Source organism: Kwoniella europaea, chromosome 3 (assembly GCF_036810445.1).
Source record: "Kwoniella europaea PYCC6329 chromosome 3, complete sequence".
In the NCBI taxonomy this organism is placed as follows: Eukaryota; Fungi; Basidiomycota; class Tremellomycetes; order Tremellales; family Cryptococcaceae; genus Kwoniella; species Kwoniella europaea.
Window position 1 is genome coordinate 676,049 of NC_089489.1, and position 15,661 is coordinate 691,709.

The 15,661-nt window shown below is 44.7% G+C and overlaps 5 protein-coding genes across 5 annotated transcripts; 3 read left to right on the plus strand and 2 right to left on the minus strand.

The window, feature by feature from the left end:
* Positions 1-953: 953 nt before the first annotated feature.
* On the plus strand, positions 954-3,792 carry V865_008124 (uncharacterized protein; the record flags this gene model as incomplete). The annotated part of the gene is made up of 9 exons (XM_066231862.1): positions 954-1,462; positions 1,528-1,566; positions 1,623-2,105; positions 2,160-2,396; positions 2,457-2,704; positions 2,785-2,970; positions 3,119-3,307; positions 3,429-3,703; positions 3,778-3,792. The coding sequence occupies 9 exons, from the start codon at positions 954-956 to the stop codon at positions 3,790-3,792; spliced, it is 2,181 nt and encodes a 726-aa protein (XP_066087959.1).
* Positions 3,793-4,046: 254 nt separating this feature from the next.
* Positions 4,047-6,988, minus strand: V865_008125 (uncharacterized protein; the record flags this gene model as incomplete). The annotated part of the gene is made up of 7 exons (XM_066231863.1): positions 4,047-4,088; positions 4,175-4,795; positions 4,872-5,842; positions 5,911-6,146; positions 6,210-6,585; positions 6,662-6,871; positions 6,934-6,988. The coding sequence occupies 7 exons, from the start codon at positions 6,986-6,988 to the stop codon at positions 4,047-4,049; spliced, it is 2,511 nt and encodes an 836-aa protein (XP_066087960.1).
* A 300-nt stretch (positions 6,989-7,288) lies between these two features.
* V865_008126 (uncharacterized protein) lies at positions 7,289-10,194 on the minus strand (the record flags this gene model as incomplete). The annotated part of the gene is made up of 9 exons (XM_066231864.1): positions 7,289-7,823; positions 7,881-8,371; positions 8,433-8,574; positions 8,627-8,817; positions 8,870-9,122; positions 9,194-9,814; positions 9,864-9,979; positions 10,047-10,056; positions 10,127-10,194. 9 exons carry the CDS (start codon positions 10,192-10,194, stop codon positions 7,289-7,291), a joined length of 2,427 nt encoding a protein of 808 aa, XP_066087961.1.
* Positions 10,195-10,772: 578 nt separating this feature from the next.
* Positions 10,773-11,964, plus strand: V865_008127 (uncharacterized protein; the record flags this gene model as incomplete). Its single annotated transcript, XM_066231865.1, has 5 exons — positions 10,773-10,999; positions 11,055-11,104; positions 11,176-11,566; positions 11,650-11,715; positions 11,775-11,964. The coding sequence occupies 5 exons, from the start codon at positions 10,773-10,775 to the stop codon at positions 11,962-11,964; spliced, it is 924 nt and encodes a 307-aa protein (XP_066087962.1).
* A 927-nt stretch (positions 11,965-12,891) lies between these two features.
* Positions 12,892-15,286, plus strand: V865_008128 (uncharacterized protein; the record flags this gene model as incomplete). The annotated part of the gene is made up of 11 exons (XM_066231866.1): positions 12,892-13,135; positions 13,224-13,333; positions 13,410-13,511; positions 13,582-13,683; positions 13,755-13,868; positions 13,963-14,244; positions 14,327-14,405; positions 14,471-14,525; positions 14,605-14,923; positions 14,998-15,108; positions 15,170-15,286. 11 exons carry the CDS (start codon positions 12,892-12,894, stop codon positions 15,284-15,286), a joined length of 1,635 nt encoding a protein of 544 aa, XP_066087963.1.
* Between the last annotated feature and the right edge of the window lie 375 nt (positions 15,287-15,661).

Genomic DNA, 15,661 nt, shown 5'->3' on the forward strand with positions numbered 1-15,661 from the left:
TTTATCGTACAACTGTACACGACTGTACATAGTTTAGTATCTCCACCTACACTATATATCTCTAAAATCTTTTGGACAATCAGATGAAATGAAGCCTCTTTAACTCTCTCGCGAACATAATATCACTCGTAGTTTGTCTACTTCATGTCAGTAGTATCTTCTTGGACATTTATGAATGATTTTCTCTATCAAATCGATTGTGAACTATAATGCTTGTACTCAGCATTTCCGGATGGCCTCTACTCACCCATGTAAATGGAACTCTCGAGTGCTACTCAGAGCTCCATATGTCTTGAATACCCGTGATGTTATGAGGACTTGAACCGAGGCAGGAGTAACCATAGGTAGGACCTGTCCTTGATCATAGATCAACGCGAACGCGGTTAATTACAGTCGCAACATGTAACATGTGGGAGTGTTAGTTATATGTCGGTAATTCCCACGTTAGCTCGGAACAAGCAGAATAAGCAGTGGGATTCAGGGTTCAGCAGGTCTGACAGTTGCGTTATTTGTATTTAAACCCCCAAAATGTAAACCATGAAATACAAATCCACAATTTTACAGTTGTATCGTCTTACATCTGCAGTAGCGAGTCCTTCCTATCCTCCTATCCTATCCTACTCTACTCTACTCAGCCAATCCCACTGCGTACAATTCTCTTGACACTCGTCCCATACCCAACATCCTCTCCATACCCCTATCATACATACAGTGAGAATCATTGTCTCATCTATCCATTTAATACAAATCACACATTCAGTCGCGCACCGTCATATAGGAATCTATTCAATGTCTCTCCCGTCATCGTTATCATCATTCTAATCCGGCCTGATCCGACTATCACCTATAAACCTACCACCCATCATCTAGCTTGAACATTCCTCTCGAACAAGGTCTGTTTCACACTTACGCCGGATCTTTCCTGCCCTTAATTGGTGAAGATGAATAACAATATGATTGGGTATCCTCTATATGAAGATCCAAATAATAACAACAACAATGGACAATCTTCGGTCCCAATATTTCCCGGATTATCACGAACGACTTCATCATCATCTTCCATCCAACATTTCAACCCTAACCCTACCCCAGACCCCTATACCTATCTTCATTCTCAACTCGGTGCGTCAAGCTTGCACTCCCAACTCGGAGCATCGAGCTTGAGAGGTATCGTACCGAATCTGAAGCCTACCTCGTTCAATTCTTTCAATCCTGATGATTACGTTTCCAACCTCATTGATCCTCAACAACAACAACAAAGCACAGCAGAAGCTTTCACGCAGATCATCCAACAACATCATGGTAACGGGAATGGGCATGGACCGAGTAAGATTTCCGGTATAGCCAAGAAGAAATCGGCCAAAAAGTTTCATGGAGCCGAAGGGCTGGGGAAGAATGGGGAGCCGAGGAAGAAAAGGACAAAGAGGTCGTCTGGAAAAGCTTGTGTGTACTGTAGAAGGAGGTGAGTACGATTGTACATCGTTTGGTTCGGATAACGATGAAAGACGGGCTAATTTGGTTATACAGTCATATGGTTTGTGAAGGTGGAAGACCTTGTGAGAGGTGGTGAGTTCAAATGGATCAGACTTATATGGAGATTACATAGCTGATTCAATTGACAGTATAAAACGTGAAATCCCTCATCTATGTCGAGATTTCACACCACCACCTCATCACCCTACTCATTCCCACTCGCATCAGTCGGAAGCAAGCCAAGTGACCGAATCGCCATCTCAAGTTAGTGGTGCAGAATCTTCATCCGCCAATACTGTACAACCCTCGACACAACCTTCAGCACAGCCGACGATGATTCCTACTCTTCCTCAACAGAATCAACAACAACAACAACAACAGCAGCAACAGATACCCATGTACACTGACCCCAACTTCCCTCCGTCATGGCCATTACTCCCCAATACATCCAACCAAATGCAATTCAACTCTGCACCTTCTCAACTCAATCAGACATTATCTCAGCAGACTCCTCCAGTGAAGTTAGAACCTGATTTGACAGGAAATGGGAATATGAATTCGAATGGCGATGGGAGTATGCCTCCTCCATCTTGGGGTAACTCGAATGACGATTCGGAACTAGCTGCTTTGAAGTGAGTTACTCATGTGTATATATCTGGAATACGAAATTGATATGTCTGGTATAGCAAATTCATGAAAGACTTGGGTGTACCTGCGCTTCCAGGTGATTTCTTCAGCTTTATGCAGTCACTGGATAGTAATGATCCCAACAACTCTCTTCAAGTGCCCATGTCAGATGATATGGGTACAAGTACAACCAACACACCAGACTTTGCCAACCTCTCTTCTCAGAACCTGATAGGAGCGTTCGGTGGATCGAGTAATTACAAGGGAAAAGGAAAGGTCGTACCCATGTCAAGGATGTGAGTCATACTTGATGATTTGCTCATTTTGATTGTGAATTGATGATTTTGTTTTATCAGCGATAAATTCATGATGGCCGCTGCGGACCAACCTAATGGAAGTCGAGCGGCAAGATTGGCTCAGGTGATCAAAGCGAAGTACGACGCTGGTCTGTTGAAACCATATGATTATGTGAAGGGTTATGAGAGGATGAACAAGTGGATGGAATCTGGCAGGGCTGCTCCAAGGATAGAAAGTAGAGCAGGCAGCGAGACGGATAGTCCGGCTCCGGGAGGAATAGGAAGGAATGGCAGACTGCCGTTGACGGGTAAGTCCAACTACAGTTGTCAAGATACAGTCAAGACCAAAATGATAAGCTGACCTTTTGGGATGATTGATTGATTATAGGCCTCACACCTCATCAGGCTTTGGGTAAAAGCATATCACCCGATTCGCGCCGACGTATATTAGCTGCTTTAGCTGGATTCCGACCGAAATTTAGACAGATAGCTAGAACACTCACGAATGTGGATTTGGTATTTGTAGAAGAGGCTATGGAAAGGTGGATGTTGGAGTATGACAGGACATTTGCATGTGAGTTGGGTAATCTCCTCCCCTGATGGCTTTCAAGTCCAAATAAACATTTTATATCACTTCCCTCTCGCTACCTCCCCTCGTATCGTCCGTTATCATACGTTTGTTCTTATACTAATATAATTTTTACCTTGTGTCTACTGTCCAGCTATTCACACCCCATCATGCATATGGCGACGAACAGGTGAAATCCAAAAAGCCAATCAAGAATTCTCCAACTTGACTGGTATACCTGCGTCCATGTTCAGAGATGGACAACTGTGCGTGTACGAATTGATGGATGAAGAAAGTGCTGTTAGGTATTGGGAGGGATATGCTAAGATAGCTTTTGATCAAAGTGAGTAGTGTTGTTTTTTACCGACAAAACAATTCTCTCCCTCGCACACCTCTTTCTCAACCTCGACATCATTTTGCATCCTTAATGACATTCGCTAACCTGCCTATCCACGCATACATAGATCAAAGATCAATGTACATTTCCTGTACCTTACACATCCCCTTATCCCTGACTCGACATAAACCTCGACACCTATCTGCTGCACCTACTCCCAACCCTTCAAAATCTGCTTTCCCGGCTCCACCACCTCCTGATCTAGCTTTACCACAGAGTTTCCACGATGGTGCATCAGATAATGGTATGATGGATGAGTTCAGGGAGATCAAATGCTGTTTTAGTGTGACCATCAGGAGGGATACGTGGGGTGTACCAGTTGCAATTATGGGACAGTGGATTGTGAGTTGCCTATCGTTTGATATCGTTGGTGACGAAGAAACAATTACTAATGGACTTTTGTTTATTTGGATCAGCCTATACAAGGATGATGATGTCAGGGCATCGGACAAGATAGAGTGTGTAATGAAGTGATGAATATGACGATACTTGGTGAAGATGGGAACGAAGGAGATTATCCTCTTGATATCATTTTCTAGTGAAATGATTATCAAAATGATGATCAGAATTCTTCCCTTTATACAAGACATGCATCAAGATACTATGCTAACTATGTACATTTGATACTGATACAACAAGTCAAGTGATATGATTATGATGATGTTTGCACTCCGCATACAGTGCTTCATTTCTCGCCATTTTCACTTCCCATAAAAGCTTTCCACAACTACATGATGTTGATGCAAAACATTCATCAATCAGCTCATACTCTGATTTCCATCTTTTCATATGGTCCGTCCATGAATTACTCACCTCTCTACTAAGGGCATCACCAATCTTCCTCCTTCCCTCTCCTTTAACACGATCAGCAAAGAACATCTCTTTCGTTCTCTTCCTTTTCTTTCCTGTATTTTCATCCACAACTTCCAACTCTTTCGGTTGTCCCTCTCGTCTTTTCAGACTCTCGTATAGTGATCGGGGTGTTTCCCAAATATCCAATATTGAAGATACCCTCTCCGCACTCATCCCTTTAACGCACAATAGCATTCTCGCGAATTTCTCTTTCAAAGTCTGTGAAGCTGATTTATCATTTAATTCCTGATATGCCCCGAAACTCGTCAAGAATTCTTTATCCGGATAAGTCTCTTTCAGGTGATTTTGGAGGGATTTGTAAGTAGATCGAGAGAGGTATCGCGTCGGTATAATATACAACGATTTATCGCGATAGGAAGATTGGATCACTTTCGTCATGGTCGTCAAGAAATCTATGGTCTCTGATAATTTGTGTGTCTCCTTGAGGAAGAAACGATTATGGATTTGAATCTGGGATTTGGCAGTCATGATTTGTAGACCGTGATACTCCATTCTCTCGGTGACTTGCCAATCTTCGACGATATAGTAGATATGGTTGATACACGAGTTGGAGAGACGAAACTTTCATTTACAAGAGCATCAATAAACCCTTAGTCACTGTACTGATGATCTATCTTGATAAACCGATTCCACTCACACATTGTTCATTATACCTTCCATCTCTGATAGAACTGCACAGATCGTCCAATCTCTTTCGCTCCACCACATAATCCAGCACACACTCATCCTCTTCTCCGCCTAAATCACCCACGGTCCTCCTAGCGACCCAGCACATATCGCCCAGCCTCAAAGCCCTAGTTTCCACCTTGATCCCTTTCGCAGCAAGCGTTTCGGCGATCTTGTCCCTGTTTGACCGAGACTCCACTTCTCTAGTATCAACGACCAGAACGATCTCATACGTTCCGGGAGGATATACAATAGCGTTTGAAGGCTGAAAAGTCGATATCTTATCGGTAGATGCGATCGTCGAGGATGGAGGAAGGGGTTGATCGAGATGCACATGGACAGTGGGGGTAGGAATATGTGACGATAATCTGGGTGCAGGTCTAGAAGGTTTTGATGGTTTATCAAGTTCTGTCAAGGAGTGTGATCGATTGGATGCCTGTCCACCGACCTGTCCTTGAAGTGCAGCTTCAGCCGCCAAGTTTGATATCGGTGATTGGGGTTTGGCAGGTGCAGAGACGGTTCGGGCGAACGTCCTTTCAGCTGTAATCAGATCATCGATAGGATAAGATGCTTTGGGTTTGGGAGTTTGAGATATGGATACCAAGGCTTCATCATCTTCATCGGGAGCAATACTGTCTAATAGGTCAAGTACAGGTGATCCACTTGACCTTCTCTTCGTTCTACTTGTGAGAACCGGCTCCTCGTCGAATTTGCTGCAGGTGGGAGGAGCTTCTTCTTCCACTACGTATCCAAATAAGGTGGATTGACCGGTATCGTCTCTGACCCTAGCGAGCGAATGGTCGTCTACCAAGCGGAGTTGGGAGGCGAAAGGGTGATTGCGTTGGGAGAATCTGAATTCGATCTTGCGTAAATTAGTGAATTCCGTAGGGTCTAACCGTATGGTGGAAGATGAAAGGGAGGATACTCGATTTCCGGACGAATCTGCAGCAAACAAAATCAGTACTGATGTCCAATGGGGTTGATTTCGTCAATCATAACAGAAGACATACCTATATACCAAAATTGGAATCGTTCAGGCTTCGCACGAGAAACAGGTTTCTCCGGAGATACATAACGAGACGAGGTATGGGAGGGGACTCGGGTGAGCGGTGTCTGAGCAGGCGGGATGTTGCGAGATGGGATGACAGTCGTGTTCGATACGCCAACAGCAGGGGTATGCAGGAATGGGTGTCTCTCAATATGACCGAGCTCAGGTCTGAGGTTCCTCATAGTCACAGCTACGTCACTGGACAACGCACAATCGGTCAGCTAGAGCTAGGCATCGACACACGGTATTGGATGAACTCACTATCCTTCCTCTGTTAAACAATATTTATGTGGATTCCCCGTAACGTACACATAACCCTTATTGACCAAAGTCTTCATCCCACTCCACGCAGTGAAATAAGTTCCCTTCTCCGAATGATCATATGATGAATCACAATAATCCTGAGCACCTCTTACAACCTCTGATTTCGTCAAGAACACCTGAGTGTTGATTTGGGGATTATCAATCGCGAGTACTAACGACATTAGAATCCCATATGATCCTGATCCTTTAGCTGGAATGTATGCCTTGGGTTTAGAGGTTTTACGAGCTTTCTTTTTTGGTGCTGCATCTGTAGAGGAATTGGCAGATTCGTCATCGGATGGGGTAGCTCTCGATTTACCTTTGTTTTTGGTCTCTGTTGAACAACATTAGTATCATCAGTGTAAGATAAGGCTTCCTTAGACCAGTAGCGAAGGAAAAAATGAGCTCACTTGCAGGTGAATCCATCACTATATCATTCTCCTCGCAATACGTCTTCCACTTCTTCTCCAAGATAGCTACAGTCTTCTCCCCTATATGTTGAAGGACGACTAATTCCCTAGGCCGTGTATAGGTGACGGGACAGTTCTGCAATGAGCGACATGCTTTGTTGTACCCTTCTGCAGATTTCATATTCTTTTCTCTAGCAGCGTCCCGAAGTTCTAATCAATGGACAAGACCTGTCAGCCTTGATTTAATGCGATACGCGAGATGCTCAACTTACCCTCCATCCATTTCAAGAATAACGGGTTGCCGCATGGTGGTTTCTCTCGCGGCATCGGGCGTAGGCTGAAAGTAGCAAGAAGATAGTCCGCCGGTGCAAGAGGATATCATATGAATGCTGAAGCTGCTTCCAAGCCAAGGAAACAAGTCTGAGAATGACGAGATAGAGATATGAAAAACAACAACAAAAAGCAAAATCAATGTTCGAGGACAGACGCGTAGTGATGGGTGGCGAATTTACTTAATCCTGCAGTCCACCTAAGCCGTATCCCAAATCATAAGAGAATCAATGCTGATGCATACAACTACAACTACCTGTTATACAACTATGTTTATATTCACCATTAACAACATTTCTAGCTGCCAAGGGCAGAAGCGAGATGGAAATAGAAATCTGAAATATCGTTATCTGACATCTGACCTCCTCCAGCCAAGTTAAATAGCTCTTCGCCACTATTTGGCCATGCCATATATCCCGAGCCTCCAGATTGCGCGGGTTGGTCCATAGACGATGGTGGATACTGGTTCGTATTGGAGGGTTCAGTAGATAGGAAGCTGCCCCATACCGTATTGGCATGCGGACCTAAGCTAGGTAAACTGCTCGGAGTGATACTCGGCCGCTGGTGGAGGAATTCATTGGTCGTATTTCCACCCAAACCTAGGAGTTGACCTATATCATCAAATTGTTGATGACCCGACATCGAAGAGAGTGGTAATGAATCCATCCTTTGGTGTATGGACGAGACCGATGGTAAGCTCTGTTGAGCGAGCGTAAGATCCTCGCCAATTAGGGATTGAGTGGAAGGTGAGATGGAAGATGGATTATACGCAATATTGCTTGAGGCGCTGATAGGTGGTCCGATGTTCGTCGCTGTCACTTCTTTACTAAGACTGCTCCAAGATTATCAGTATCTTCCAGGCTGAAAATGTGATTCGTCCTCCACTCACCATAGCATATTCAGTATTTGATAACCATTATGCACAGCGTATGTCATGATATCTTCCTGTTTCGGTTCGCCAGCCAATCTAAGTGCCACCCTCAATATCAAATCCCGTTCCGGTGCATCTTTACCCGTCAACTGAAGGAGTATCGCCGCCGCGAAAACTATCGGTGAAGTCGGTCTGAGCATATGCATCGATCGTTCATGGGAAAGACAACCTTGTAGTAATTCGATAGAAACAAGGACGAGGTCACTTTTCATTTGGTCTGTCCATGGACCTGGTTGAGCACGTGCTTTGGCGACTCGAAGGATACCGACCAGTCGAGATCTGATGGATAAGTATCGGAACCACCATCGACGTAAAGGATCCGTCTGGGGTTCAACCCATTTACTTTCCCAGCTCGATAAATAGGTCTGTATCCAGATTCTCTCACTGTCCAGTGCCGTGGTCGAATGATTGTTCTGGGTAATACGGGATATCCGTTCCTTCGATTCACCCTATACGAGCAATCGTTGTGCTCAGCTTGGTACACACAAGTGATGTAGTGTTTATGCTCACCTCAAATCGATACAAAGCATAATCAGCTGCCATGAGCGCGATATCGTCAAATGGTCCCGTACGATCTAATTCTTCAGCTTCGTAATCGGTCAAGTCGAAAGCGAGACACGAGATCTCTTGTCTGTCCGCGATTGATTCCCATCTGAAGATAAACGATTAGGATGACAGCTTCGGAAGACAGAAATATTACATACCTGCTCTCTACCAGTACGAGCGATAATCGTGTCCGCAAATCATTCGCATTTCGAGCTTCACCCGAGCTCCTACCATGTTGTCTTGCAAGCTGAAGGCCTATCTGTCCTGCCATCCGTACAGCCATTCCTAGTCGAGTCGCTCGCTGGTCATCTACTAGTCTTGGAGTTCGTAATGCCCACATTTGAGCCATCTACAAAAGCGAATAAGCAATAGCAGGTAATAAGTTAAGCGGGAATACTCACCAGCATGCCCTGAACGATCTCTATAGATTTGGCGGATGTAGCGCAAATTACCAGCTGTAACTTCTCAAGGTGTGCCCAGAGTTTGATAGCTAACAGACGATCTTGAGGGGTGGAAGTTGATAGAGTAGCAATGGAAGTAGCACCGAGTGCGAGGATGACGGTAAATAGGAAAGCAGATCGTGATCGTACGAAAGAGGGGGTATAGGTATTACGATCAAGCATGCCCCATTGCGGGTGTACATGGCAAAAGTAACTATATTCTTGGGTTAGTTAACACTCCCACAAGGTATGCAGACCGTTCAAGAAGAAAGGACGGAGACTCACTTTGAAAACAACGTTCCGACTTGATCCTCATGGATCACATTCTGATAAACCGGATCGAGCCCCATACTGACATCTCTTTTCGTGCCGTGCAAACCATGTTGAAAGTATTTCCTCTGATCTGCAATGATCTTCCCCAAGTTCTCTTTTGACCATCTCCCCAGTCTGATGGCATCTTCCAGTGGAATATTGGTACTTGGAGTAGGAACCACCATCGTATCTCTCCATTCCGTATCGTCGGTATCCCAACCTCTCCTTGCGCATTCTGCCAAGAACAGGAGAGGATTGTGTACGTCTCTACCTGTTGAGAAGTCCGCTCGGGGAATGGGATCCGATATAGCAAGTTCAGAGCCCGTTGGGAAGGAGCCTGCCATGGTTTGCACCGTCCTACGTGTCATTGATTGACGGGAGGCTTCGAGTTCTCGATGTGAAGCGGGCTCAGGAGAAGGAAGGGTAGAAACGAATGGATCCAGATCTAACGGACTCTGAGGGCGTGTCAGAGGCATCGAAGGATGGTCATTACCCCAGGGAAGATTTTGAGGCTGCTCATTCCCAGAACTTGGGGATGAGAGCGTTCTCAACGCATCGCTATTGTCTTTCGCCAGTTTCTCCAGGGTCTTACGACTATGTCCATGTCAGCTTGTATACCATCCAAACTAGTGGGTTGACTTACTTCTTGCTGCCTTTCACTCGTCCACGACGAGTAGCGGTGAAATGGCATGGTATAGCTGCACTCTGACATCGAAAACAAATTCCAATCTCAGGAACGACTTGACATCGGACTTTCGCCTATCAACGATCAGTGATAGTAGATGAGCTCCATTCATGCATGAAGGAAGAGACTAGGAAGACTGACTATGCGACATCTGATTAGATTACATGGACGTTAACGACTTGGTCCGATTTAGATGCGAATCGATACGAGATTAAGCTTACGCCGTACAAGCTGTCAATCCTCGTTTCTCCGTGAGGACCACACTTTCCGATCTCGCTATAGCCTGCATAGCTAGCACTTTGGTTTCTTTTGAGGACTCGAAAGCGAAGTGGACATGAAGATAGGCATTTGAAGTATCGGATACAGAAGTGCAAAGTCGCCTAGTGACCGTTTGAACTGATAACGTCTCGGCGTCAATTGATGCGGTCGGAGTAATCGGCCGGATCAGCCGCAGGTCTGCGCGTGTGTATGAATGAATGTGTCCTCACAATCACTTTTGATAGTAATTGCATCATCCACCAATCAGTCATGGTGACCAAACACTCGCAAGACCCACAAAATGCAAGAAATACCATTGGACATTGGCTTATCGCATCGCCCATCCGGAGCTAGCAGAAGCAAGTACTCGAATAACGCGATTGTCTCCACCGATCATTAAATGAATATTACGCTAATTCTGACTTTTCGGCCCGCAGAATCAGAGTGTATTCACCGAAAGTCCAAATAGGCACTCATCTTGAGATAGGCCATCTCGCTGAAAGCGTCATTCATTCTATCATCTTGGATAAATATCATCGATAACCTTCGTGCATCCTTAACGATGTGACCATCCATCAACAAACACTCTGACAGCAAGCAGCGTCCATTATGCCAGTCCCGAGCGATTCAGTAAAGATAGTCCCTCTCACCGATGACGAGCGAGTCAGCGGAAACATTGCGAACGATCACCTCTTCGATGCGGTCGATGCACTTTTCAACGATGGTGTGGTCGTCCTCGAGAATGCCATAGATGTTGAGGTTATTGACAAGTTGAATGAGAAGATGAAGTCTGATACAGAGAAGATCATGAGTGGTTCTGTCAAGGTCCATTGGAAGTGAGTACTCTTCTTTCTTCTTCCCCCGGGAAAACGTTTATCAATAATGGTATAGTCAAGGGGAGGATAAGGGAAATGTCTCTCAAGTCCCACCAATCCTCGAAGGTGAGTTATGGTCGACATCATGACTATACATACGGATTGACCATGAGATGCTCATGTGATGTTTGGTATAGAATACTTATTTCCCCAAATCTACGCCAACAATCTCGCTTCTTCAGTGCTATCAAGCGTTCTCGGTCCGATACCTGAACTGCACTACATCCGTTCCAACACGTTATTAGGAAACACCACGACTCGTCAGAAAGTACACAAGGACGTCAAAGGTCGACACCTCTCTCACCCATATGCGATCGCCATGAACATTTGTCTGATTGACGTAACTCCTGAGAATGGCTCCACGGAATGTTGGCTTGGGACCAACAACTCCTCTCCATGGACTGACCATCAAACTTATACACTTGGCTTTGTACAGGATGAGAAGCTCGAAGAGAGGAGGAAAATCAGACCACCGGTTTATCCTAGTGTCAAAAAAGGAAGTTTGATCTTGAGAGATCTCAGAACTTGGTAAGTACAAGGATCAGAAATGCAATCATGACCACGAATAGAACAAGCTGATGGATCATGATCGTGACCATGATACCTCGTAGGCACGCTGGCATGCCAAATCACACCTCTGAGACTCGAGTCATGCTCGCCTTCGTATACTTCGCTCAGTGAGTAATTTTCTTGTTGTTATCGGGTGATCATAAATTGACCCAAAGCAATGTTGTAGGTGGTACAGAAATCAAATGAAGCAGAAGTTCCCCGTTTCACTGAAACCTCTCATTGAAAAGTACGAGAAGGAAAGTAATACTAGGATCGTAGTGGATTATGTGGATGACGAAGAAGTAAAGGATTACCTTAATACACAGTTTGAAACTTTGTTCATCTCGCCTCACCATCCTTTACAAGAAGTACCTTAGATTAGGCTCCAACTCAGATAGATACGTCTCGGTTTTCTCCTGTGTATGAATTGTTGTGCATTTGGGATGGAGAACATGACACAGTAAACTTGTGATAGCACTGTATGATCGTCAATATACAGCATGACCGCCAATGCTGGAAGGTATCAAGGCATACAGTGTTCTCGAATGTAGATCAGCCAGTATTGGGATCAAGGAGAAGCCAAGTCTTCGCATCGCGTGATATGACATACACTGGTCTCCTGTTAGGTTTGGGGTCTTTGGGCAGTCTTCTGCTGAGAACCCGAATTTGGTCAGCACGAGCTGTTCGTAAATCCGATGGTAGAAGACATCCTGACGTTCGGGTCTCCGTGTCAGCGGATAAAAGTATCTTTTTTAAGTGCTTATCGTCAGCTGACTTATCTCCCAAAGAAATCCTCCGGCAACCAGAAATTGATCGCATAGGAGGAGGGTCCATGGGCATTGTCTACTCTCTCACGGCCATGCCCGTCGAAGATACCCTTGAGCTCTACGCCTCAATTAATTAACCTCAGGGGGGTTGGGAGGAAAGAGATAAAGAGTGGAGGTGCATGCATTTGACTTATCTGCTCTGTTCGTTTCTCTCTTGCTCTGTACAATCCTTGCGACTAGCTTAGGTAAATGCTATATTTATAATCATGTCTATCTATATCACCGGCAACCACAATCTGCATTTCTCTTTCTTCGCTGTGGAAAGCAACAACGTTATCAGCTTTGAATCTGATGTTTCGGACTACATTTGTTATCATCACGGTACAATTGGTTCTTCCTTCCTTCCGTGACTACAGTCATCTATCATGATCAGAGGATCTCAAGGATATATATGAAAGATCCACCCATTCGATTCTCTCTCCTCTTTTCCCTCTTTCAACAGTTCAAGTTACTCCAGGTCTACAGTAGCGGTCCAAGATGAACGTGAACGCCAATACGGAACTCGAACGAGTCGAATCGAAGAAAGATGAAGTGTATACCACCTCTGCAGATGTAGAAGGTAACGGTGCCCACAAGCTCGATGAAAGCTATATCGATCACACTACTGCTTTTGCAGGATTGACGAGATTACAAGCTATGCGAAAATTCTGGAGAGCTTGTATCTTCTGTATGATCACTGCTTTCGGTGTTATCATGGATGGTTATCAAACTTCTTTACCAGGTGAGTCGATTCATCACGATCACGCTCCTGTTCGGTGAGAAAATACACGTTCAATAGGATGCTGACCGTTGCTCATCGGGCTGGATAGGTAGTGTACTGGCAAATGCTGGATTCATCAAGCAGTTCGGTACAGTCGTTAATTCCTCAACTGGAAAAATCAGTGTAGATGCACAGTACATTTCCATGTGGAGTGGTATGGTGAGTTACTATCTTGCTTGTTTAGCACCAGGTAGTAGACAAATTCGTAGCTGACCAAGCTTGCTTGGAACGACAGGCGTACCTCTGTCAGTTCCTTGGTAATTGGGCTGGTGGTTTCATCGGTGATCGATTCGGTAGACGATACACTCTGTACGCTTTGACCGTCGTTTTCACTGGTGTAAGTACTCGATCCATCCTACAGTGTGTTGTGGATAGCTACCAATGACTCAAGTGATGATCGTTGACAGGGTATCATTACGGAAATCGTTGCGAGGAATTACAAAGATTGGCTCGCAGCCAAGATGCTCATGGGTCTAGGTCAAGGTTTGATCCAACAAGGTGTACTTACTGTAAGTCACCCGACTCATGCTGCAAAGCACAACAGGAACACGCCGTACTGATCAGGTCATTGCACGTATAGTACATCTCGGAAGTGGCTCCTACCCAATTGAGAGGTGCACTCATGAGTACCTACGGATGGGCTTATGCCCTCGGTCAATTATTCGTGGCTATCGCCCTTAACACTTTGAATATGGTCAGTCTCACTCTGCTTCTGCTTCTGTCTCTCCAGAAAAATCGCTCACTATCTTGCTTGTGCTATTGCCATTGTTATCTTCGTTATCTTCTAGACCGATCCAGAGAACTATCTCAAAGCGATCTATTCCGAATTCGTATTCTTGGGATTATGGATCATTGCCCTACCCTTCCTTCCTGAGACGCCGTGGTACTACGCCAGAAAGGAAGATGAAGTCAGCGCGAAGAAGACTCTGTCGAAGCTTTACAAGGGCGTAGAAGGTTATGATATTGATAGAGAATACAATGCCATGTTGGTTGAGATTCAAGAAGAGAAACAAAAGAGTCATTCAAATTCTGAAGTCGCGTTGAAAGATATCTTCATGGGTTCTCATCTCGTAAGTCAAATTCAATTGCACTACATCCAAGTCGGCTCATCGGAAAGCTTACATGTCATCTTGTACAATTCACAATCGACAGAGACGTACTTTTGCTTCTGTTTTCGCTTTGGTAATGCAAAATTGGTCAGGAAGTCCTATCATCTTCAACTATACTACTTGTCAGTAAAATTGTGTTACTCACCGTTTGACTCATGCCCTTCAATTGACCCTACGAGACATATAGATTTCTTACAACAGGCTGGTCTTCCTGAACCTTTCCAAGCATCCGTCATCGTATAGTACGTCATCTCTTATCTTTTTCATTTTATCCTCACTCGTTCAATTGCAGTTTTACTGACGTTCTATATGACATTTCAGCTGTATTTTGATTTTCTCCCTGATGGTATCTTTCTACGGAATCGAGAGACTAGGTCGAAGAACCCTTATCCTATCAGGTGGTGTAGCTTGTACAGTCTTCAACATTGCCATTGCCTCATTGGGCTTCGCCAGTCATTCAGGTCCAGTCGATAACGCTTCTCTCGCTTTCATATGTCTTTGGGTTTTGTTCTATGCGGCAGGATTCGCTGGCACCGGCTGGACGTGCGCTGCGGAGATTGCTACTCCCCGACTTAGAGCCAAGACAACCGCTTTTGCTGCTAGTACCAATGCGATCTCTGGAGCCATCTTCAATAGTACTGTAAGTCCACGTCATCAACCGACCAACCAAATTCCCTTTAGAGCTAATGAGCGGTTCTCTTGGTATCTGCTTAGGTCCCGTTGATGATTTCAGCAACGTCCAGAAACTGGGGTGTGAAGACCTTGTACATGTTTGCTATTTTAGGTGGAATAGGTACAATTATCAATTTCTTCCTCCTTCCTGAGGTAAGTTTCTCTGTTGATCGTTGTCATCTTCCGTGATGCTAATTGGTATGTTGCTTTCTAGACCAAAGGAAGAACATTTGCGGAATTGGATGAGCTGTATGACCTCAAGATCTCACCTAGAAAGATGAAGGGGCACATCACCACCCTCGAAGAGAGTGGATTGAAGCAACACAAGTAGAACTATAGGTCTGCAGCTGAAGTCTTCCGCATGAGATTCGATTGTGTGAAGGATGAGGAGCATATTTAGTCACGAAGATTGATCGTTGATTATCGTTGGATTATTCTGTAATTGGACAAGAACTGGGGTTGTCTGCAACTCTTGAACAGCTGAAGGGTAATTTAGTATTGTCTGATAATATAGTATCATGCATCAATTTGTCGGGTCAGAATGCAAAGATTGTCCATCCAACATAAATGAGCCCTACGTAAGCTCATGTTACGATATGATCATTGAGCAGTAGCAGTGAGTCGTTTCGATGCAGCATTATATCTGAACTCACGTTGATGCGAAATTGAATGCATCCTTTGACATTCATATGTATGTATTTACAAC